The sequence below is a fragment of the Salvia hispanica genome, chromosome 5 (genome assembly GCF_023119035.1).
Source record: "Salvia hispanica cultivar TCC Black 2014 chromosome 5, UniMelb_Shisp_WGS_1.0, whole genome shotgun sequence".
Classification (NCBI taxonomy): Eukaryota; Viridiplantae; Streptophyta; class Magnoliopsida; order Lamiales; family Lamiaceae; genus Salvia; species Salvia hispanica.
In genome coordinates, this window is record NC_062969.1 from 40,406,175 (window position 1) to 40,429,651 (window position 23,477).

Below are 23,477 nucleotides of genomic sequence, written 5' to 3' on the forward strand. Positions count from 1 at the left end.
GATATAAAAAGTTAATGGAATGTGAGGCCTACTTTTATATATTGGTGTTATAATAAAATGTGAGGGAATTAAGTTATCGAATGTATGGCCCTTCACAATGTTGCATCGCGTTTTGAAGTGCGTTGCAGTGATTGCGATAAGGCATTTCTTGTGTAATATATTTTCATAATAAAAAACTTGCAGCACAAAAATCAAACGTTCGCAGCACAAAAAGTTAAAAATTGCATTGATAGTAACTGACATTGTAATACAAAAATGTAGGTCAATGAGAAATGCAACAGTTGTTCGAATCCCATCCCTCGGGCTCTATTCCTCTACTTCGAATTAAGTTCAGCAGTTAGACCACTAAAATATTCTGAAGAACTCCTGAAATGAAGTGATTTTATTTCCTTTTCAATAGGCTGAACCTATCCAGCATCGGGATCAGTTGCCTCATCAGTTGGATTCTTTCCTTTTCGTCACTTGTTAATTGAAGTAAGCAAGATTATGAAGTAAGCAAAGTATCTCAATAACTAAGCACACTCTCGAATAGGATAAGCAAAAAATTCAACAAATTAAGCAATGTCCATAATAAGCAATAAAAAAACTTGGCGTACCCAGAATAAGCATAGTTTAGTACAAAATAAGCATTCTTTTGTACAAAATAAGCAAATTTTTACAATATAAGTGCGAAATTGAGCAAATTCTCAAACGAATGAAACAACAATAGATTAAATTAAGCATATTGTCCAACAAAGTAAGCAACATTTCAAATAACTAAAATATTTAGGAGAACTCCTGAAATGGAGTGATTTTATTTTCTTCTCAAAATGCTGCAACTGTTCAGCGTCGCTAGCAGCTGGATTCTTTCCTTTCTGTCGCTTGTGAACTAAAGGTGCACAAAAAAAAAATCGATTCAGAACAGGATAGGAGGCATTTTTTGGAAGTAAGCAAAGTATCTCAATACTTAAGCAACATTTCGAATAGCTTGAGCAAAATTTTAATAGCCAAATTAAGCAGAGGTAAGAACAAAGTAAGCAATCAACTATACAGAAAAAGCAACACTTCTAATAGCACCAACCAAAAAAATTCAATACACAAACCAGACAACAAAAAATAAGCACATTTAACAAGAAAATAAGCATCTTCTCGACCAGAATAAGCAAACTGTTCAACAAAGTAAACATTGTACAGAGGGAGCACATACCTAAATATGTATCAAATGTAAGCACAATTTAGCGCAAATAAGCAATTTTTGGTACCCAAAATGCAAGATTTCAAATATTACACAACAATAAGCACATTTTACACGACATTAAGCAACATTCTGAAATGATTAAGCAAAAAATTTTAACAAACAAATATTATTCCAAAAAATATATATTTATCACGGAATAAAGCAACCACAAGAAGAATTAAGAAACAAAATCAATCGCAATAAGCAAATCGAAAACAACGCTATGCAAAAACACCAAAATTGTGGACATCTAAACACACACAAAAACGAAATTAAATAGATTAAGCAATTGAAATCAGCAAACATAACTTCACGAAATAAGAACCGGGACAATCAGAAAATTACCAATTCGCGACGATTCATCAACGTTAGGCTCTGTGGTGTTCGAAATCTCTCGTCTTTTGGAAATTTTTCGAATTGTTGGTCGGTTGATGGACGCGGTTTATGCTGTGTTGATGGAAGCGTTGGACTATGCTGTTGCCGGAACTGTGGTGAGCGTCGGGATTGGGTTAGGATTTTCAATTGGGAATGTGTTTTTGGAGGTTTTTGGAGTTGAAAGCGGCGGAATGAGAAGTTGATTCGATTGGAAAGAGACTGTAAAGATTTGAAGGAAGTTGAAGAGAGTGGAAAGATCGTGTAATTGAATGCTCCCTCAAATTTCGCTCATCAAATTAGAAGAGTGGATTAAATACATGAACTGACTACTTTACCATTTAATGCAACGAAAATGCTAAAAAATGCAATCTCGGTTGATGAAATCACAACCCCATATCTATATATCTAATGATCATTATGTTATAAGTCTAAGTGTATAGGGAGTGCAGTGCTCCCCATGGCAGTTTAAATCCCTTTATATCAATTTTCTTATTTATCCATAATATATAATTTCTTTTTAATATATATTCAAGTTATGCATTAGACTTGACGCTTTCAAAGTATTTTTGTTGACACATGAAATAAAACTACGTATATAAATTAGTAAGACCCCTAGTCCAATAATATACATATAATAATCCAATAAACAGATAATCACAAAATTAACAAACTCTTTATGGCAAAATAAATCAAATTTGTAGTACTAATTCATTTGTGAAAAAGTTTAACTCTAGATAGCCAAACAGTCCCTCAAAGCAGCCGATCTCTGCTTCTCAACCAAAGGCATCTCTTTTCCGCCTACATTAACTATGGACAAGGGGAAATCGGTTATGGGTTCGGGCCGGCGATGGGCCGTCGGATTCACTGACAATTCGGCATCCCCTTCATCGCGAGATATTCCTGACCCGCCGGGCTTCACTAGGGCTTCCCAAGATCAGGTATGTTCGCCTTTGTAATCGTCTACGATGAGCTACACCAACTCAAAATTATCAACTGTTTGAGCTCACACACATGGTAGATGTTGCTGCCAGTGTTTGATTTTAGGGGATTTAGCTTTAATTGATGTTTTGGGGGGTTTTGAGTGATGCGATTTGCGTTTTTTTGGATTAGGATGATTCGGCTGTGAGCAAACAGAAGAAGGATGCTGAAGCAAATTGGAAAGCTCAGGTAAAATTTTAGCGTTTCTAAGGGTTTGATTTGGATTGGATTTTGATTTGTTGGTGCAGTGAAGAATTAGTGTGGATGTGTTGTTGTTGGGATAGGAATTGGCTGTAATTGAAATTGAGCTGATTGTTTATTGATTGTGTTGTTTGTGATTGTTCTTGATCATGTACTACTTGGGTTAAATGCTTGAGTTCTTTTTTGATGCTGGGGTTTGGATCGAATTGCTTGAATCTTTTGATCTATGCATTGGTTTTACTCTGTATTTGACCTTCTCGAAAATGCTTTCGATGATATTACTGTGAAATCGGCTGCTTCTGTGGAAATCTATGTTAAGATTTAGTTTAAATTGTTATACGCCGATGTAAAGGGTTCCGAATGGGAGTTATCTTCGTTATGATTTCGCCAGTCAAAGTTTGGAACTCGGATAAAAGTGAAGAAATCTCAATGGAGAGGAATTTCCTAGTCTAATGTGAAGGAACTTCTCTGCGATATGGTGTAGACATTTTGCTTTATTATTCCTCACGAAATCCGAGGTGAAAATTGTGTCAGTGAGTAGGAGGAGAGGGAGTTTCTCGTCTTCACATCATTACATGTGGGGTTTCGTTGGTATAAGCTACTGCCCTTTGTTCTTGATCATGTATTACTTGGGTTAAATGCTTGAGTTCTTTTTTGATGCTGCGGTTTGGATCGAATTGCTTGAATCTTTTGATCTATGCATTGGTTTACTCTGTATTTGACTTTCTCGAAAATGCTTTCGATGATATTACTGTGAAATCGGCTGCTTCTGTGGAAATCTATGTTAAGATTTAGTTTAAATTGTTATTCGCCGATGTAAAGGGTTCCAAATAGGAGTTATCTTCGTTATGATTTCGCCAGTCAAAGTTTGGAACTTGGATTCAAGTGAAGAAATCTCAATGGAGATGAATTTCCTAGTCTGATGTGAAGGAACTTCTCTGCGATATGGTGTGTAGACATTTTGCTTTATTATTCCTCACGAAATCCGAGGTGAAAATTGTGTCAGTGGGTAGGAGGAGAGGGAGTTTCTCATCTTTACATCATTACATGTGGGGTTTTGTTGGTATAAGCTACTGCCCTTTGTTTTTGATAGTGTTGTTACCTTGTTTTTGATAGTGTTGTTACCTTATTTCAATGCTACTGCCCTTTGTTACCTTATTTTAAAGGATTTCTACTGAGATTTGTTTAGTTTATAAATCTTGTCTTCTCTTTGCCATGCGTGTTGTAAATATTTTAGTTTATAAATCTTGTCTTCTCTTTGCCATGCGTGTTGTAAATATTTTACGATTTTGCTCTGTTTCATTTTCTGCTGTTTTATTTATAACGTTACTAGAAACATTAATTTGTGTGTACAGAAAGCATGGGAGGTTGCACAAGCACCCTTCAAGAATTTGATGATGATGGGATTCATGATGTGGATGGCCGGAAGCACGGTTCATCTATTCAGCATTGGCATAACATTTTCGGCTCTTCTACAGCCTGTCAACGCACTTCGTGGGGTTGGGAAAAGTGAGTTCCTTTCAACATATCTAGTTGCCACGCATCACTAATTTCATTTAACATGCAGTTAGTTTTTCCATTCTCAGTAGTCGGTTGATTTAAGTGCAACAGTCACAGAAAGTCATATTTGTTGGCCTTTCCTCAATTTTGTGTATAACACATGAAATCGTGGTTACTGCAACATTTAGGCGTTGCTACAGTTATAATCTTGGTTTTATCCGATAGTTTGGCTTTGCGAGCTATGTAACTGCATCAGATGCTTATCAATTGGAATGATAATGACTTTACCTCGTAACGTTCTGCGTTTTCTTTTGTAGTGTTTGAACCTTACAAGGACCACAAAGTCGACCTTCTAGCACCTAAGCTAGTATTCATCGCCCTTAACGTGGCAGCGTTAGGGCTGGGCGTCTGGAAGGTTGGTTCTCAAGCTTCTATAGAAGCCATTAGAACTCCTCCCAATGCATCTTAGAGTAGAGCTCACTGAATTCTTTTTGTCAACAGCTTAACACACTCGGCCTTCTTCCAACTCACTTATCGGATTGGGTTTCATCCTTGCCGCCACCACAGGTTCATTGAAATCTTTGGGTTATTTAGATCTAACATGTTTTCGTAAATTATCTTCTTAGAAGCTTCACAAATGTGCTCTCGCTCGTATCATCATTTCATCGCTCTGTGTACCCTCTCATGAGTTGTGTTTTAATCTTCAGGAGGTCGAGTACTCCGGTGGAGGTATCCCGCTACACTAGCTTCTCCTTTGGTCGAGAATAGGATTCGACGAGAGTCGTTGAGTCGAAGGGATCTGAGGTGTAGGTAAAGTGCTCTGCTGGTGTGCTATATCATCCATGGTGCTGCAGCTATAAAATGTCATCTTCCAACTTGGATTTTGCAGTCTTAAAAAAGGAAAAACTACAAGATTTCAGTTTATTCTTGGAGGAATTCTAGCTTTACTCATTTTATTTTTAAATTTGGATGATGTAACACAACTGATTATTGTTAGTTTTTATTTTATTTTACCAATTTTGTGAGCTTAATACTTTGTGAGATCTCTTAAAAATATGAACTTTTAGAAGTACATGAGTTTTAAATTTAATGCACTATTAATAAAATAAAAGATAGAAAGAGAAAATATTAGATTATTATTAGTGGGAAATAAATTTTATTTCATTAGTTTTTTTAAAATAAAAAGTTTATAATTTCAAGGAATGAATTAAAAGAAAATAGTTCATATTTTTAAGCGACGGAGGAAGTAATAACGAATTGAAAACAATATCAGCGAGAAACACACGCCATTGCGGGTGGGTGGCTAGTGGTCGTAGTCTGCAAAGGATCTTCTAATCCACTTCTCGTACTCCACTCTTACTCCACTTCTCACAATGCAATAAAATAATTCTCCATCACTTACCAAAATTGGTCATGATTGTATTACTATTATTTTATTGCATTGTGAGAATCGAGGCAGGAGGGGAGTGAATTAGTAGAAGTGAATTAGGAGATCTTCTCCGGTCTTCGTCAAGGTACGAATTTAAGAAATGTAAAAAAAAAATAATGAAAATTATTAAATGAATATCAATCCTATTTTTAATTCTATAAAAAAAGAATAAAGTGGGTTTGTGGTGAGTTGCATATATTCTCAGCTGCACTACAAATTCATAAATTCTCAGAGTCTCACCTATCGCTATATAACTCTTATATCCGACGCTCAGATCCGAATTTCTTCAACGCAAAATCATGAAGAATCTCTCTCCGGCCGAGCTCAAAGCCTACGACGGCTCCGATCCGGAGAAGCCTATCTACGTGGCCGTCCGCGGCAGCATCTACGACGTCACCACCGGCAAATCCTTCTACGGCCCCGGCGGCGCCTACGCCGTCTTCGCCGGCAAGGACGCCAGCCGCGCCCTCGCCAAGATGAGCAAGGACGAGAGCGACGTCGTTCCTGACCTCGACGGCCTCACCGACAAGGAGCTCGGCGTTCTCGCCGACTGGGAGAAGAAGTTCCAGGCCAAGTACCCCGTCGTCGGCACCGTCACCTATAATTAATTAGGGCTTTTTCATGTATTCAACTGATTTGACGATACAGACTGATTAAGTGATGTTCTCGATCGAATCGCAAGTGTTTTTCATGTGTTTTGTGTGTTGTATTCATGTGGATACTTGTTGAATGATGATGAATAAATTATAGTATTGGTGAATATTGATGTTTGCTTTTGCATATATGATTCGGGAAATTTCTTGCGATAGGGTTTCATGTTGCTTGAGAACTTCACCTTTATTCATGTGGAAATGTTTCCTCATCCAAGTATAAGGTCTTGGTGTGATTCAACTTGTGGTGATTGATTGTTGGATTTTTGCATTTATAATTGGGTGTTTGTTGTGATATTCTGTGGCTAGGGTTATTGGTTGATTGAGTTCTTCACCTTGATTTCTAGTAGAAACTGTGTATTGATGAGAAATTTGAGTCAAAATTAGTGTGATTATGAGAAGATTGGATGAAAGATTTTGGGTTTGTAGGGTTATAGGAGTAGTTGAGTTGTGAATCAATTGTTTGTTTCATTAGTTGATTGATTTGGTATTGGATGCTGTAACTGGGATCAAGAGCACCATAGATAACTGACTCTCTGCAAATTTATTCTTATCTCCAGTTTACCATTGGAACTCATCTAGTTCTATAACATCTATGATTAGTTTAAATAACTGGGCATTTATGGGATCTTTAACTATGTCGTGCTTAAAATCACGAGCTGCTCTTCGGAGGCTTGAATATTCACGAACCAGACACTTTATCACTATCTGCTCTTGGGAGGCTTCAATATTCGTGACATGTGAATAGCACAGATTTGGTCCGAATTTGTGACCATCGTCGTGAGTGACCTAAACGACACTTGCAATACATCTCATGTACGAATATGACTATTTTAACATTCAACAGGAGGGGTCCATAATATATTGAGAGAAGATCAGTATCAAGACAAGATATAATGATTAATAAAAATGTCAGATGTGGATTAGAATTGCTGTGTGCTCTGATCCATCATCTCTTTGCAGCCACCATCAGTAATGGTTTTCCTTTTTGAAAAGAAACAAGACTTGTTCTTTCGATAACCCCATACCATGAGAAATCAGCCTCATACCGTGCAAGGACTTTGCCACGTGGATATATCGCTGAGCAGGCCGCGAAGCTGGTCGATCAGAATCTTGAGATACTTATTCTTCTCTGCAAGTTCCTATTCCAATCAAGATATGTAATGAATTATATGTTCCAATGATTTTGGTAGAGAAGATTGCGATGGTTGCTCAAAAATTGGCACAGAGAATGAACAGGGACAGGAAGAACAACAAACGAACAGAAAGTAAACTGAACTATTGGGAAATACAAAAAACAAGACTAATCCTCTACAGATTACCAAGAACACATCAACCATTACTGAGACTTTCACATTACAAGGGAAGGGAACACATGAACTATTTGACACAGCCTACTGGATCTATTTGCCAAGTGTTGATTCAGGTTGGGATCAATGCATATGGAGTTAGAGCATACGAATGTCTGAATATTAAGGGAAGGGAAGACATGATTTGACACAGCCTACTGAATCTGTTTGGCTAGTGTTGATTCGGGTTGGGATCATTGCATATGGCCGTTACAGCATACGAATACCATTTTCATCTTATTTGTGGCTCTACCCACTTTTGTTGGGACAATAGAAGCTAAAAGTGATAGTATTACCGAATGATGGATTCACTTCTTATCCCAAATACACAAACATATAAAGTATTCACTAGAAAAATCAACCAACGACTCTACAGTCCTGTACATTATAATTATTGCAATGAAAGTAGTAGTACCGTTCTTAAGATAGAGGCTTTCTCTTCAAGCTTCTCTATTTCTGTTTGATCGGACACCGGCCCTGAAGTGGTCAAAACGGATTCAGATGATTGAACCTGTTTAGTTGAACAGAAAGATCAGATACTCAAAATCAAATTCACCTCAAAATATAACTTTGCATCAAGATCATACTGTTTCAGATGTTTTAATTTGCTTTAGTTGAACAGAATTATCAAGCACTCAAAATCAAATTCACCTCACAATTTAATCAAGATCACAACGATTCAGATGTTTTAACCTGCTTTAGATGAACACAACTATCAAGCACCCAAAATCAAATTCACCTCAGATCACATTGATTCAGATGTTTTAACCCGCTTTAGATGAACAGAAAGCTCAAAATCAAAGTCACCTCAATTTAACTTAACATCAAGATCATAAAGATCATGCAATCATAATTGATTTTATATGCAGCTCAACAGGAATACCATTAATGGAACCAGGCTCTACAATAATACTATTAGCATGAATTATAACATGATACTATACAAGTAATGGTAGATTAGAGCAAAATGAAATTTTAAGCGGTATTCCCCTAACTACAACTTGCAGCAACAAACTATGATTATAATTTATATCAGATTTTTTTTAAAATCTCTTAAATTGAAGTAATTAGAGTGAAACAGTTTGAATCTTCAAGCATTAATAGACAATTTGATGAAATCAGCCTTCCATTATGTGGAACTTCCAGAACATCCAAAACAACTAATGCATAACTATTAGTAGAAGGCCAATTGCAATTTCACACTCACTATCCTCATGAATTTTTTAAAAAAAATTGAACAAAAATACCTTCTGCGCGTTCGAAATAGCGAGGAGGACTGAACGCAGCGACGCGACGGAGGCCTTATACTGCAGCCTAGCTTCGTCGAGCGCTCCGCCGCCGATCTCGAAGCTATTATTGTGATGCTGAGCGTGGGACTGCGACGCGGAGGAAGACGCGGAAGAGTCCGACGACACGTCGCGGTGGCCGTTACTCATGCTAGCAGCGGCGGGATTCGCGGCGCCAGGAGGAGGCGCGGCAGAGGCGGAGGACGGCGTGTTCGACCAGAGCGCGGCGTTGCAGAGCTCGTCGTTCATGGCGGAGAGGATTAAGAAGGCGGATTGGATCGTCTCCTCGAGGTGCTTCTGGCCTTCGGCGGCGAGCTCTTGCGTGGTCTTGTGAGTGTAATTGCTGGATGTTGGAGAGGAACTCATCGTTGAGTACTTCTCTTCCATTTCCCGGCGAGGAGAAGGCGGCGGCCGTTGCCGGAGGGAAATTTGGGGGAGGATTTGGGGAATTTGAGAAAATTGACTCTATTTCAAAACATAAGTCGCTCTAGAGTGTTTATTGTGAAAACGTTTTGGATCACAAAAAAACGCGTGGCTCACCCTCCCATCAAAATAATTCCCTTCCAATTTCATACATATTAAAAAATATGTTTAATAGTACTACCTCCGTCCCCTCAAGTTTGCTACACTTTGATCCGACACGGGTATTAAGAAATGTAATGGAAAGTGAGTTGAAAAAGTTGGTGGGATGTGGGTCCTACTTTTAAAGTATTAGTTTTATAATAAAATGTGAGTATGAATGAGTTAGTGGAATATAGGGTCCACTACCAAAAATGGTAAAAGTGAAGTGTATCAAATTTTTAGGGACGGACCGAAATAGTAAACTGTATCAAATTTTCAGGGACAGAGGTAGTAGTATTTTTTAAGATTATTGTATTTTTTCCCCCTTATTTATTGTCACTTATAGGGGTGGGTCGATACGATATATCGTATCGAAAACGTTGTATCGTGTTTCGTATCGAAAATATCGATATGAAAGAATTTCATATCGTTATCGTATCGAAAGTTTCGAAATATCAAATTTCGATATATCGAACTTTCGATATGGATAATATCAATATCGTTATCGTATCAATGTTTCAATATATCGTAAGATCGATACGATATATCGAAATATCGTTATCGTATCGAATACCTGTATATCAAAAAATATAATTTCAAAGCTGAAAAATAACACAAAAATTTATAAAACTTCAACACAATAAAATATATAGTGTTCTTATTAGGGTTTCATATATATATTTTCTAAATATATGAATGAATTAAATGGATTTATATATATTTATAATTTTAAACTTCAATATGTATTGAATTTCAATATGTTTTGATATATACGATATATATCGTATATTCGATATAAAACGATATATCGAAAATATCGATATATCGCGATATAAGGAAATTCATATCGTTATCGTATCGAAAACTTACGATACGATACCGTATCGTATCGAAAATTACGATATACCAAAAATTCGATAATTTTTCGATATTTTTCAATACGATACGAGCGATATATCATTTTTTCGGTATTTTTCCCCAGCCCTAGTCACTTAATATTTTCACTAAAGTACTACTCCCTCCGTTTCATAGTAAAGGAGACATTTTTTTTCAGCACGAATATTAAGAAAAATTGTGTTAGATAAGTTAAGGAAAGAGAAAATAAAGTGGAAAATGAAAAATGTAGAGAGATGAAGAGAGAATAAAGTAAGAGAGAATAAAGTAAGAGAGAGTAAAGTATGTGTGGAAAAATGTGTTGACTTTTACTAAAAAGAGAAATTACTCTATTACTAAGGAACGTACAAAAATGACAAAATGACTCTATTACTATAGAACAGAGGGAATACTATATAGGCATATTCTAGTAACAAAAAAATATAAAATAATTCAATTAAAAAAGCATACAACGTACTCCTTTTCATTATGTCCATGATTAATTGACATAACTCTAAAATAATTCAATTAAGAAAGCATACCATGTACTCCTCTCTGTCCATGATTAATTGACATAATTTTTATTTTTCAGTCGTTAATGATTAATTGACATATTTACCTTTTATTACTTTTGACAAGATATTCACATTCTACTAACTCAGACTAACATTTTATTATAAAATTAATATTCATATTTTATTATTTTTTTCAATCACTATCTATTAGTACATTTCAAAAAAATTGAGTCAAATGTAACATTAAAAAACAAAGCAAGTATTATGGGGGAAAATATGGAGTATCATCTGTTTTTTACACACATTTGCGCAATTTATTTCCGTTTTCCTCTATATAAATGAACAAATAATAATAACAATAACCAAAAAAATAAAACAGGAGCTGCCAAAATACGCAAACATAGGCATTAATTATATACGAATCAATATTTGGGCAAGGCTACAAGAGCCATTTTTTCAAAGCCGATAAAAAGTTACAAAATGCACTTATCTAACAAGTAGCAACAATACCATAACTCTAGAGAGAGAGAAACACGCTATTAGCATCACTGTATTTCCACAAATAAGGATACATGAGATGGGATACTCATACACACAAGCTCCAAATTTCAGAATTCTAGAATGGTGGAGCTGAACCAAAACATATCACACTTCGCCAGTCATTGCAATACCCAAGTAGCGATTACGCGACATCTTCGATCATCACTGAGCCAGTTTCTTCAAGTGCTGCAGTGTTTTCTGCTTGATCCATTGTCGGTCATATGGAAGATAAGCCTGGATGGAGTGGTCGTAGCTGCAAAAGCACAATGATCAAGTTGTGCGGCTTACACAAGAGTGTTATGAATGCATACAAGTTCAAGAGAGGGAGAAAGAGGTTTACACTAATGCACTCAAATCACCAAGGCCATCAATGAAATTGTAGAGATCTGAGATATCGTATGTGATATTTCTTATGGCTGGATTAAGCTCCTTCAGTTTTCGTTCATATAGCCCGCAGATTCCTGCATCAATTGTTAAAATATGTCAGGTGGAAAAACATAGACCTTTAGCATTGGATCGTGAAATGCATCTACTATCTGGACAATGAAACAATAGATCCTACTGTAAAGACATATCAATAGCTCTGATCTTAAGAAAGTATAGCTGTCATAAAACAAAACTAGAAGACTTGGATACGCATCTTTACCTCTGATTTTCTTCGAGCTAAAATTTATCAGAAGCATGAAGAACCAGCACAGTTTATAAATTTACAATTCAAGTGCATCTCATTTTTATCTATCTAAGCTTCATGCTTTTGTAGAGTATTCTCCAAAAAGACCAACTTATATAGCATGGCTCGATCTTAAATCACAAAATGCTACAATTCAACATTGTTAGTAACTTAATATCCTTTCGGACCTTTACTACACTGATGTAGGAAAATGGGTGGCTGAATGGTTGCAAAATGAATATACAAGTATGATGACCAAATAACGTCGCGAAACCCACACACATTATCACCAAAAAGATGTGGCCATATTTGTTTTGGATTGCATAAATTAGTTTCCACTACTTCATCTACCACAAGGAAGCTGAACAAACCTAGCATCTACTCGAGATACCTTTTCACACAACTTGCTTTGCATACAACTGAAAATACAGCAAAATCCAAAGAAAATGCAGGTTTTAAACATTACCAACATAAGCAGACAGCAAATCATAGTTTATGAATGGATCAAATAATTCAAATTCTACAATCTGAATTTACCTACAAATGCCAATATAGATCCACTGTCATGTTACATCAAAGCAACTTTAAGCTACACAGCCAAAAACTTTCAAAGGAGTACAAATTTTTATAGCATACCATCCATTGCTTGGGTGATCGACTCGTAGTCCATGAACGTGCGGGTTGCTCTGTGTTGGGATGTTTGCATCAGAATAATGGTATGCTTATTAGACTGCAAAGCATATGACACCAGATTAAATAACGAAGAACAATCATCGAATGACATCAAAGTAGAATTACCTAGTGAGAATCTGTCCCATTTCAAACATATTTGCAAGCATATAACAATAAATTAAGCAATAGAAGCTGCTTTTGAATATACAACACACTCAAATTAAGCAAAAAACTTCAGAAAGCCAATTGAACACCAGCAATACAACAAGATAGAACAGAAAAGCTATAAAAGTTTAGAAAAGGCGAAAATGAGATAGTTAAGTAAAAACAAAAAATAAATCTTCTGAAAAACTGGAATTCACATGTAGCCGACAAATCCACAATCACATGCTGTTTGATTCACAAAAACACAATCAACGCCAAAAACGACATATTTTAGAGTATAAAGCAGCGCCATAGACACGAAACCCTAATGAAACAGAGAAAGGGTACATATGAACACAAAATCATAAAATCGTTCGGTCATTTACATGGAGATGAAGAAGAAGAGCATTACCATTTCGGAGGAGCGAGAGATTACGCGCGGGAAGAGAGAGAATTTCCGAAGTCTGATGGTAGTGTGTGTTGTGTGTGAGAAATGAGAGAAAAGAGTGAGTGAAGTCTTCTTCTATGCAGAGACTTTGATCGAAATATATTTTTGTTTTTACCTTTTTTTTTGTTTGGGACTGGGAAAGGAAATTTGGGTGATCGAGGGCAATTCCGTCATTGAAGTGTTGTGCGGATCAATTTCTATGTTGGTGATTTTTTTGACTTAGGAATGAAGGAATGATGAATTAAAAAAAACTATATTTGATTATTGACATTTAAATTTTTATTGATATTTGTGTTGTTTAGGTCATTGGCATTAGGAAATTCATAAAACAAATTGATTATTACAAATCTTGTACTTAAAATAAATTGATTATTACAAATCTTGGTACAAGTTCGATCATAACTTGGAATCATTCTTACTGATTTTTAGATAATCGACGTGTGACTATTGTAAACTTATCTAAAGTCAATGATACTATTTTTTTTAGTACTCTTCATTTATAAGCATCCTACAAAATATGATAACTAACCCAATAATTAAAAACTACTGTAGTTTATACCAAAGTCAAGGACCAAATTCCTTACCAATAAATATTGTCACTCAATCACATTCATTAGTTTGATATTTCAATTAACTCATAAATACGTAATACTCCTATCTCTAATTGAAAATTAAAAAAAAATGATTTAATTAACAATAACTCCATACTAATTACAATATCTCATTATAATCAGTATAAATATATTAAAAAAACATTATGCTCTTTATAGAATAAAATAAAATACGGAGTATTTTATAAGAAGTTGGCAGTTAGGCAGTTATAGAATACACTCAAACACCAACACTCATTCATTCCCTTCATCACTCTCGATTCTCTCCCGACTCCACCCTTGTTAATCCCTCATCAAATTGCACAAGCATTTCGAAATCATCAGGATTTCCAGCCAATCCGCGCCTCATTTCGACAAATTCGTTCGATTCATCAACTGAGCTTTCAAGTTTTGTAAGTTTTTAAGTGATGAAGCCCTTGCGAAATACCAGCGTTCATTTATTGCGATTGATCTTCCTGAGCAAGCCGATGAGAAATAGTAGTAGCTGTTTTGTATCATCTTGATTTTTTGTTAGTATTGTCGATTGTCGATATAGTCTTTGCCACACCCCCCTCCAGAGATGTATCTCTCGATTCTTATTGTTAATTCTGAAATAGTATATGGATTTGGCTGTTTAATTTAGCTGGATTGTCGCAGTTGTGATGTATTTTATTGTAATTTATGACATTCTCTTGAATTTTGGAATTGATTTTGTATAGTTATAGGGGCTGTTTATTCCCCCAAACGCTTTGATGGATATAACTGTTATCGCCTTGTTTGATTATCTAACTGTTTATTCTGAATTACTATATGGATATTGTCTGTTTAATGAAGCTGGATTCTCTGAGCTGTGATGTATTTTTATGTTTTTATATATTGTAATTTATGAAGTTTTGATGGGATTTTCTTATACAGGGATGGAGTTGTTTTGGATAGTTATAGGGCTTGTTTAACTCTTGTTTATGGATATAACTGTTTTCACCTTGTTTGATAATGTAATTCTTGAAATTATTCAATCATATGTATTGTATATCTACTATACCACCCCCTGTAATTGTAAACACCCTTATATTGTAAACTCAACTGTTATATATACATTCATCACACGTGTGTCCGTGTTGTTCCAACTGGCTACTCCCGTGCACCGGTGATTTCCTTCTCTCTGCATTATATATACACTGTGTTGTGAAATATTTTTAAAGAGGCTGCTGGGTTTAAATGGTGTTTGCTGACAGTAAGAGATGGGGGCGCACCTCAGTATTCCGAAAACGGAGAAGTCATCTGAAGATGGTGAAAACGATAGAGTTAGGTTTGGTCTATCAGCCATGCAAGGATGGCGTGTCAATATGGGGGATGCTGTAAGTCGTTGGTCAACTCTAATCTCTGTTCCAGTTAGTAATGAATTGTAGGAGTACAAATATTGGTATCATGACTTTGTGCAGAATATGAGTTTTTCAGTTTCAGTTAGTTAGAGTGCTGTTTACAGGTTTAATCGAGTGGATTCATGTTTTTCTGTTTCCTGTTAATTAGAAAGTATGCTTACGCTAAATAGAACAATTGTGGGATTCAGTATATGTGATTCATACATCCACAAAGTGAAAAAATTCATATATTGTTAGCATAGTATTGTTTTAGTCCGACTAAGGAACAATTTGCCTCAACGATGAATCAAGTGCTGGCGGTGCAAAGTCTAACATGTGTGCAGTGAACTTCAGTTCATAAGTCGAGTGTTCTTTAGGAATACTTTAATAATGAAATTCTGTATTCTGGTAAGGAGGCATCTGCTTCCCGATCCTGAAGAAATTGTAAAGGGATAAGAAAAGAAGGTAGAAGTATAAATAATTTGCTTTTTATTGTAGCTACAATATCCCTTTTTGTGTTTCTCTTTCGTAGTTGTACGGAATATGATGTTCTTACTCTTCTTTTAGCATGCTGCAATTCCATATTTGGATAACAGTAGATCATTCTTTGGTGTTTACGACGGTTATCTAGGTATGCTCATCATTCTTTGGAGTATTTATTTATTTTTGAATAAGAACTCAGTATCAGTTTCTGAATTTATGGTCATTCTTGAATTTGCAGGTGGTGAGGTTGCCAAATTCTGTGCTCAGTTCCTGCACCAGCAAGTGCCGAAACAGGAAGAATATTCAGCTGGAGATGTCGGGGCAGCTCTCCGGAAATCTTTCCTCAGGTTATTTGCAAAATACTGTTTATTTACTTCTTCTCTAGCTCGTCACGATTTCCTCAGGTGAGGCTTGCCTCTCACACATGTGTCTATTTACTCTAGATTAGGATAAAAGCTGAAGATTAGCAAAATCATGTTTAAAGGTATCTTAGTTTATAAATATCCAATTTAACTCTCTTTCCAAAAGATAACAAGAGGAGTTATGTCTAACTACTATAAATCAAGATACATCATTTACAGAATTTATTCATCTAAGATCATATCCATTGTTAATGCAGGATGGATGAACTGATGACCGGACAAAGAGGCTGGAGGGAGTTGGCTATCATCGGATGTAGACTAACCAGCCATGATATCCTCGAAGAGGGTGCGACATGGTCTCCAATACGTGACCCCGACAATTGGACAGAGGAGGTACTTAAATCAATCCTAAATAACCATTTTCCATCGTAACTTGGAATTTTGGTTTATTATTGCTTCGTACAGGGACCACACTCTGATTTCAAAGGACCACATTCTGGAAGTACTGCTTGTGTTGCAGTCATCGGGGAGAATCAACTTGTTGTTGCCAATGCAGGTGATTCGCTCTGCGTCATTTCTAGGAACGGTCAGGTACCATGTGATTATGATCTCGATCTACTTAATCTTGTATAACTAACATTTTTTCACACATGGCGTGTATTCGTTTTTAGCTATGACGGTTTGGCTTTTCATCAGGCACGCGAGCTGTCAGTAGACCATAAACCCATACTGCCGGCTGAGAGTGAAAGAATTATAAGAGCAGGAGGATTTGTCCGCGGGGGGCGTGTGGAAGGCTATTTGGATGTTTCAAGAGCTATAGGTTTTGTTCAATTTTGTTGTCTTATCAATTTTTTTTTCTAATTTTAATAGCTAGGAGAGTTGGGTCATCGTTAAACTCTCACCCTCCCTGCACATACAGCTGATCCTGGCAAAATCTGAATAATTTTGTGCTTAATTCCACTAGCCACGTATGTTATGATGACGATCTTATTAGCTAGAACTGTTTAGGAGCTGTTTTTCAGGTCTCTTATGGCCGACCATGCATTTGATGCAGGCTGTGTGAATTTCAAGAGTAGCATATATTTACCTCCAGAAGAGCAAATGGTCATTGCTGATCCAGAAGTTAAAACAGTATGTATCTTCATTTTGTGTTGTAATGTAGAACTGCTTCTGTTTCATTAGGCTTTTCCGACATTTTGTGATTCGACTAGAATGAAGCCTGTGGACAGTTCTTATTAAGACCAAGAAAAGACACCACATGTGACCAACCAATAGTAATCAGTAATTGATAATTTGGTGTTGATATCTGTTGGTAAATTTGCTGGGAAACCTTAAGTTGTTCTTATATTTGCTGCAATAGCACAGAATTTCTGATTCGTTCGTTTTCCAAACCAGGTTGAATTGACAGACGAGGATGAGTTCATTGTGGTTGCCACTGATGGCATTTGGTATATCATCTGAACTTCTCCTTTATTAATTCAATCTGCATTATATCTTTCGAGATAACATCGTTTATATGTCTAATTCTTGAATAAATTAAGCATAGTGTTGACCTTCTTTCGTATATTTCTCGTTACAAAAAAGGGCGTCGCATAATAATTTCCGACTATTCATTTTTCTTTGCTGTCTGCCTCTCAGGGATTGCATGCCGAGCCAGGAGGTTGTGGATTTCATACACGAACAGCTGCAACATGTAAGTCTTTTTGGTACCGCTTGACAGTTGCTCTTTCCATCTCAAAATATAGCTTCCCATCTTCGTAGTGTCGTCAAATTTCCAGTCGATAAGTTGTGAAGGCTTTACGTTATACACGTGCAAGAAAACATGCTGCTAAATTCTGTGATCTGGAAAACATGAACTGTGAGATCTGCAGAAAGTTTAAAAACTATGTTTTAATCTCTCTTTTGGTCTATTTGTTGTGAATCTTCTCACGCTTTGTTCCCTCGTGCAGGAGAGTAAGCTCTCGTTGGTGTGCGAAAAAGTACTCGACCGGTGCTTGGCGCCTACTACTAACGCAGGCAATGGCTGCGACAACATGACCATGATACTGATCCAGCTCAAGAAACCCGAACAGTCGGGCGAGCCTTCGGGCATGAAATCCCCGGCTTCTGAAGAAAAGCACCCTCGGAGTTAATCTTGATCAAATGAAGACTGACTAAGTCATATACTGATTTAGTAGCACCTCAAAGAGTGTGATAGTTTCTCCAAAAAATTTATAATCTTTTACTAGTACTAATTTTATAATGTGATAATGTAATAAAGTATAATTTCATATTCAAAATCAATCAATGATTCGATCCAAACTAATCTTTTTACTACTATATATAATCTCTCCACGAGATGTGATAAGTGACCCAAGAATTTAAAATTGCTTCGTAACAAAGTCAATGATCAAATCCCTTACTGAATATGAATATCAGTGTGCCAATTGCATTCCTTAGTTTGTTATTTCAAACTATGTGAAATCATCTTCAAACTACTCTCCTCCTCATTCACCCCAAAAAACCACATTAGACTTATTTCCATTTGTCTCAGCTCAAATGAGACGTTTCATTTAACACAAGAATTAAGAAAAAAAAGAAACAAGTACAGTATACAGTTAAATAGAAAGATAATCAAATATGAGAGATAAAAATAAAGAATAATACATGAAAGAGAATAAAAGTTAGTAAATTTTACAAAAAATGAAATAGGATAATATGAGAGATAAAAACAAAAGAATAAAATTTGAAAAAGAATAAAAGTTAGTAAATTTTACAAAAAATGAAATAAGCCAATTAATTTGGAACATAAAAAAATACGAATCAGTATTTGCTTAAACTCTTATGAAAAATTCAGAAAAATGAATTAATTACCTCAAATAAAATGGAAAAAAAAAAACTGAAAATAAAAAAAAAAAAATTTGAAGAAGTTGGCACACTCAACACAGTCCCAACTTTTCAATCCCTTCATCGCTCTGGATTCTCTCTCGATTCAACTCTGGTTAATCGCTCATCAAATTCCACAAGCGTTTCGATCATCAAGATTTCAGCCCAATCGCGCCTCATTTCGACAAATTCGTTCGATTCATCAACTGAGCTTTCAAGTTTTGTAAGTGTTTTAAGTGATGAAGCCCTTGCGAAATACCAGCGTTCATTTTGCGATTGATCTTCATGAGCAAGCCGATGAGAAATAGTAGTAGCTGTTTTGTAGCATCTTGATTTTTAGTTAGTATTGTCGATTGTCGATATAGTCTTTGCCACATCCCCCTCCAAAGATGTATCTCTCGATTCTTATTGTTAATTCTGAAATAGTATATGGATTTGGCTGTTTAATTTAGCTGGATTGTCCCAGTTGTGATGTATTTTATTGTAATTGATGACATTCTCTTGAATTTTGGAATTGATTTTGTATTTAATCCCCCAAACGCTTTGATGGATATAACTGTTTTTGCCTTTTTTGATTTTGTAACTGTTTATTCTGAATTATATCGATATTGGCTGTTTAATGAAGCTGAATTGTCTGAGCTGTGATGTATTTTTATGTTTTTATATAGAGTATTGTAATTTATGAAGTTTTGATGGGATTTTCTTATACAGGGATGGAGTTGTTTTGGATAGTTATAGGGCTTGTTTAACTCCCCTTGTTGATGGATATAACTGTTTTCACCTTGTTTGATAATGTAATTCTTGAAATTATTCAATCATATGTCTTGTATATCTACTCTACCACCGCCTATAAACACCCTTATATTGTAAACTTAACTGTTATAGTATGTCCATACATCACATGTGTGTCAGTGTTGTTCCAACTGGCTACTCCCGTGCTCCGGTGATTTCCTTCTCTCTGCATTATATATACACTGTGTTGTGAAATATTTTTAAAGAGGCTGCTGGGTTTAAATGGTGTTTGCTGACAGTAAGAGATGGGGGCGCTCCTCAGTATTCCGAAAACGGAGAAATCATCTGAAGATGGTGAAAACGATAGAGTTAGGTTTGGTCTATCAGCCATGCAAGGATGGCGTGCCAATATGGGGGATGCTGTAAGTCGTTGGTCAACTCTAATCTCTGTACTTGTTAGTAATGAATTGTCGGAGTACAAATATTGGTATCATGACTTTGTGCAGAATATGAGTTTTTCAGTTTCGACAATGCAGAATCTCGTTAGTTAGAGTGCTGTTTACAGATTTAATGAGTGGATTCATGTTTTTCTGTTTCCTGTTAATTAGCAAGTATGCATACGCTAAATAAAACAATTGTGAGGTTCAGTGTATGTGATTCATACATCCACAAAGTGAAAAAATTCATCATTGTTAACATAGTATTGCTTTAGTCCGACTAAGGAACAATTTGCCTAAACAATGAATCAAGTGCTGGCGGTGCAAAGTCTAACATTCATTTACTGCGATTGATCTTCCTGAGCCAGCTAATGAGAAATTGTATCTGTTTATTAGTATCTCTTTGATTTATAGTTAGTCTTGTCAATACCAAAGATGTATTTCTCGATTCTTATTGTCAATACTGAAATTATGGATATCGGCGGTTTCATTTAGCTGGATTGTTCAACTGTGATGTATTTTACTGTTAATATTTCCAATCTATGAAGTTTTCTAGATTTATTTACCCTGTTTGATTATGTAATTCTTCCCATCTTTCCATTTGTGCCCTACTTGCTTTCTCTCTGCGTGATGCTCCCTAGCCGCATTCTTATGTTTGGTGGCTTATTAGTTTCATTATTGTATGATAAAATAAATTTCAGGAAAAGAGCTGAGCATTGATTTTTGTACTAAATCAGGATAGATTCAGTCTTCTATTTATTTAATTACTACTCCACTACTTATCTGGATCATCAATAGAATACAATCTAATTTAATTGTGCATGTTCATCTGTTCATGTTCGTTCTGAACTTTAGTTTATGATGGTTTGATGAAATGGAAATTTAGATAATTATTTTCACTAATTAATACGTGAATGAGTAATATTTTGTGTTGGTTTTCATTCCGTAGCATATGGAGGGCAGTTCACGCTTCAGGATGCTTTGGACTACCGTTGATGATGATATCTACTATCATAGTTTTGACAAGTTGGGTCTAAAGGATTGTAATGATCAGGATCTTGTATTATCCGGATTTAAAAGAAATCCGGAAGGCTTTCCGATTCATGTTGGATTTTTCTGTGTGGGTGATGCCTTGTTCATGGTTGGAGGCATGACGGAAAAGCTGGAACCAACAAATGGATTGTGGTCTGCACTGCCACCATCTGATGGTTCTCTTAGTGAGTGTTGGACTCTTTGCCCCGCTACTATGAAGGTAAAGCGATCTGTCCCCATTCTTGTCCCGTTGCATGATGGCAGGATATTCATCTGCGGTGGCACTAATGAACGAGAAGGTTGGGCTGAGATCTACGACCCAAAGAAAGGCGAGTTTGAGGGTATGAACTTGCCTCGCATGGAATATCCTCGTGCCCCAGTGGAGGATGACAGGATATTCATCCGCGGGGGCATTTGTGAAGAAGAAGGTTGGGGTGAGATCTACAACAAGGGTAATGGCAAGTTCGATTGTCCCCATCCTATCTCTATCTTTCAGTGGACCGACCAAGTTGTTATGTTATACTATCACCACATGCTTTACAGCAAAAGGAAATATCACAAACCATGTCAACCATCTCTCCTCTCTTACAACATTGCTGAACAACGATGGGAAATTTTTGCGGACAACCTCCCTCCACCATTATATGACCATGGAAAGAGGAACCTGGTCTATGTGGGGGGCGACATTCTATTCATTATCGACTTTGCACGTACTTGGTTCGTCTACGATCTGTCCTCCAGAAAGGAGGCAGGGGAAGTGTTCGTGAAGGGGAAGCCTACGCGTGAGCATGTGCCAGTGAAGGCAGCTTTCTATTCCGGCAACAAAGATATTAAAAGTACTAGTTGGGTTGTCTACATATTCATGCCCATGCTCAATAACTACTGTGATCTTGGATATGCCAAGGTCAATGTCGTCCAAGGTTGGGGCGGGGATTACTTTGCTACATTTCAAATGATGGGTGTCCTGAGAGTCGGTCCCTTTCATCACATTTATATGTAAGTCTGCAGATTTGAATTGATTTTGGAATTTCTTGGTAATTATGTCCTTAAATGGTAGCATGCTCATTTTTGTACGCAGCTTTGCTGAGAACGACAAGAAAGGGGAAGAGAGTATCTTGTCTTCTTCCTCTGTATCACAGAAAAAGGTTCAGCAGGAGGTAAAACGATACCATCTTATCCCTTTGACTGTCTTAGGTTGTGAGAGTATCTTGTCTTCTAGTAACTTGACATGAGTGTTAACCTTCGGGCTGGAGAAGTAAGATTGTTTATTTTATACGCAGGTCGATTCTGTGGAAAGTTTCTTGCAGTCGCTGGGTCTCGATAAGTATTCGATTACATTTCAGGCTGAAGAAGTATGGCTACTTAATTTTCGTTTCTTTGTTATTCTCAGATCCATTTTCAGTATGTTCAATTAGTTATTGTGCTTTGATTTTACAGGTTGATATGGAAGCTCTGTTAGAAATGAGTAATGAAGATCTTAAAGCAATGGGAATTCCAATGGTGATTATTTCCTATTAAGCTTTTCTTATTATCATACACTGTTATTTCCACCCTTGAATTGTGTTTTCTTATGTTGCTGCCATAACTATATAAACTAGATTACATGATCTGTCTAGACACCATTCATGCAATAGGGGTTGCAACAACTAGAACGACAGTAAAAGCTAATTGACTCTGTAAATCGAGTTTAGAAGCCATAGACATTTGATAATACAAAAACTCTTGCAATCAATCCTTTTTCAGTTGATGTTTCTGTGCCTGGAAAGATATCTGCTGGGGTAAAAACATGTTCAGGCTCCTAGTCTTGTGCATTCTGATATTTTGTTGTCATCGGAAAATGTCTGCTCATTTCATCTTTTGCATCAACGTGTCAGGGTCCAAGAAAAAAGATACTTCTGGGATTGGAGTCGAAGCGTTATTACTGAGCGGGGCAAGTCCTTTCGGCATCCTTGGATGTCAGGGTCGGTCGTGTCAATTGTTGGTGAACCCTGATCGGGGGTGGCTTTTCTTTTACAAGTGAATACATGTAGCTATTTTTGGTAATTCGTAGGATAGATTTAATAATTCATTTTACGCTGAAATGCGTTTCAGGAGAAATAGTTCAATGCAAATTAAAATCTATAGAATTACATGTACAAAAGAGATGATGAGTAACGAATGTTTGATGCAAAATTCTCAAAGCACACTTATTAAAACAACTTTGGAAGA

The 23,477-nt window shown here is 36.3% G+C and overlaps 6 protein-coding genes across 7 annotated transcripts; 4 read left to right on the forward strand and 2 right to left on the reverse strand.

The window, feature by feature from the left end:
* The first annotated feature begins 2,312 nt into the window (after positions 1-2,312).
* On the forward strand, positions 2,313-5,301 carry LOC125187046 (ER membrane protein complex subunit 4-like). Its single transcript, XM_048083556.1, has 6 exons — positions 2,313-2,529; positions 2,702-2,758; positions 4,126-4,279; positions 4,588-4,685; positions 4,772-4,837; positions 4,978-5,301. The coding sequence occupies exons 1-6, from the start codon at positions 2,401-2,403 to the stop codon at positions 5,014-5,016; spliced, it is 543 nt and encodes a 180-aa protein (XP_047939513.1). The 5' UTR covers positions 2,313-2,400; the 3' UTR covers positions 5,017-5,301.
* A 603-nt stretch (positions 5,302-5,904) lies between these two features.
* LOC125187273 (probable steroid-binding protein 3) lies at positions 5,905-6,459 on the forward strand. The gene has a single exon (XM_048083828.1). The coding sequence runs from the start codon at positions 5,999-6,001 to the stop codon at positions 6,305-6,307; it is 309 nt and encodes a 102-aa protein (XP_047939785.1). The 5' UTR covers positions 5,905-5,998; the 3' UTR covers positions 6,308-6,459.
* A 705-nt stretch (positions 6,460-7,164) lies between these two features.
* On the reverse strand, positions 7,165-9,466 carry LOC125187159 (mediator of RNA polymerase II transcription subunit 30). Its single transcript, XM_048083693.1, has 3 exons — positions 8,946-9,466; positions 8,114-8,209; positions 7,165-7,491 (listed from the first exon to the last, which is right to left on the reverse strand). The coding sequence occupies exons 1-3, from the start codon at positions 9,369-9,371 to the stop codon at positions 7,393-7,395; spliced, it is 621 nt and encodes a 206-aa protein (XP_047939650.1). The 5' UTR covers positions 9,372-9,466; the 3' UTR covers positions 7,165-7,392.
* Positions 9,467-11,324: 1,858 nt separating this feature from the next.
* Positions 11,325-13,527, reverse strand: LOC125187477 (enhancer of rudimentary homolog). The gene is made up of 4 exons (XM_048084075.1): positions 13,372-13,527; positions 12,780-12,873; positions 11,814-11,934; positions 11,325-11,726 (listed from the first exon to the last, which is right to left on the reverse strand). The coding sequence occupies exons 1-4, from the start codon at positions 13,372-13,374 to the stop codon at positions 11,636-11,638; spliced, it is 309 nt and encodes a 102-aa protein (XP_047940032.1). The 5' UTR covers positions 13,375-13,527; the 3' UTR covers positions 11,325-11,635.
* A 1,649-nt stretch (positions 13,528-15,176) lies between these two features.
* Positions 15,177-18,435, forward strand: LOC125188483 (probable protein phosphatase 2C 60). The gene is made up of 10 exons (XM_048085343.1): positions 15,177-15,355; positions 15,926-15,989; positions 16,080-16,188; positions 16,461-16,596; positions 16,669-16,794; positions 16,900-17,023; positions 17,258-17,334; positions 17,599-17,651; positions 17,842-17,896; positions 18,153-18,435. The coding sequence occupies exons 1-10, from the start codon at positions 15,239-15,241 to the stop codon at positions 18,333-18,335; spliced, it is 1,044 nt and encodes a 347-aa protein (XP_047941300.1). The 5' UTR covers positions 15,177-15,238; the 3' UTR covers positions 18,336-18,435.
* A 653-nt stretch (positions 18,436-19,088) lies between these two features.
* LOC125188479 lies at positions 19,089-23,443 on the forward strand. 2 transcript variants are annotated; one of them, XM_048085337.1, is made up of 7 exons: positions 19,089-19,291; positions 20,100-20,222; positions 21,187-22,265; positions 22,348-22,426; positions 22,550-22,621; positions 22,707-22,769; positions 23,144-23,443. In XM_048085337.1, exons 2-7 carry the CDS (start codon positions 20,106-20,108, stop codon positions 23,192-23,194), a joined length of 1,461 nt encoding a protein of 486 aa, XP_047941294.1. In that variant the 5' UTR covers positions 19,089-19,291; positions 20,100-20,105; the 3' UTR covers positions 23,195-23,443. The 2 variants fall into 2 exon arrangements, with proteins under 2 accessions (XP_047941294.1, XP_047941295.1); XM_048085338.1 differs by having other exon boundaries at positions 19,090-19,291; positions 21,292-22,265; positions 23,144-23,441.
* Positions 23,444-23,477: the final 34 nt, after the last annotated feature.

Bases quoted from the DNA above. Each gene is read 5' to 3' on its own strand.
- LOC125187046 (XM_048083556.1), top strand. From the start codon at position 2,401: ATGGACAAGGGGAAATCGGTTATGGGTTCGGGCCGGCGATGGGCCGTC. The intron at 2,530-2,701 runs GTATGTTCGCCT...TTTTTGGATTAG, and splicing joins CTAGGGCTTCCCAAGATCAG to GATGATTCGGCTGTGAGCAA. The intron at 2,759-4,125 runs GTAAAATTTTAG...TTGTGTGTACAG, and splicing joins AAGCAAATTGGAAAGCTCAG to AAAGCATGGGAGGTTGCACA.
- LOC125187273 (XM_048083828.1), top strand. From the start codon at position 5,999: ATGAAGAATCTCTCTCCGGCCGAGCTCAAAGCCTACGACGGCTCCGAT.
- LOC125187159 (XM_048083693.1), bottom strand. From the start codon at position 9,371: ATGGAAGAGAAGTACTCAACGATGAGTTCCTCTCCAACATCCAGCAAT. The intron at 8,210-8,945 runs GTATTTTTGTTC...TCAACTAAACAG, and splicing joins CTATTTCGAACGCGCAGAAG to GTTCAATCATCTGAATCCGT. The intron at 7,492-8,113 runs GTACTACTACTT...TGATTGGAATAG, and splicing joins AAGCCTCTATCTTAAGAACG to GAACTTGCAGAGAAGAATAA.
- LOC125187477 (XM_048084075.1), bottom strand. The intron at 11,935-12,779 runs GTATGCTATAAA...CAATTGATGCAG, and splicing joins GATCACCCAAGCAATGGATG to GAATCTGCGGGCTATATGAA. The intron at 11,727-11,813 runs GTAAACCTCTTT...GTGCTTTTGCAG, and splicing joins GGTGATTTGAGTGCATTAGT to CTACGACCACTCCATCCAGG.
- LOC125188483 (XM_048085343.1), top strand. From the start codon at position 15,239: ATGGGGGCGCACCTCAGTATTCCGAAAACGGAGAAGTCATCTGAAGAT. The intron at 16,597-16,668 runs GTACTTAAATCA...TGCTTCGTACAG, and splicing joins CCGACAATTGGACAGAGGAG to GGACCACACTCTGATTTCAA. The intron at 17,652-17,841 runs GTATATCATCTG...TCTGCCTCTCAG, and splicing joins GTTGCCACTGATGGCATTTG to GGATTGCATGCCGAGCCAGG.
- LOC125188479 (XM_048085337.1), top strand. From the start codon at position 20,106: ATGGGGGCGCTCCTCAGTATTCCGAAAACGGAGAAATCATCTGAAGAT. The intron at 20,223-21,186 runs GTAAGTCGTTGG...TTCATTCCGTAG, and splicing joins GTGCCAATATGGGGGATGCT to CATATGGAGGGCAGTTCACG. The intron at 22,427-22,549 runs GTAAAACGATAC...TTTTATACGCAG, and splicing joins AGAAAAAGGTTCAGCAGGAG to GTCGATTCTGTGGAAAGTTT.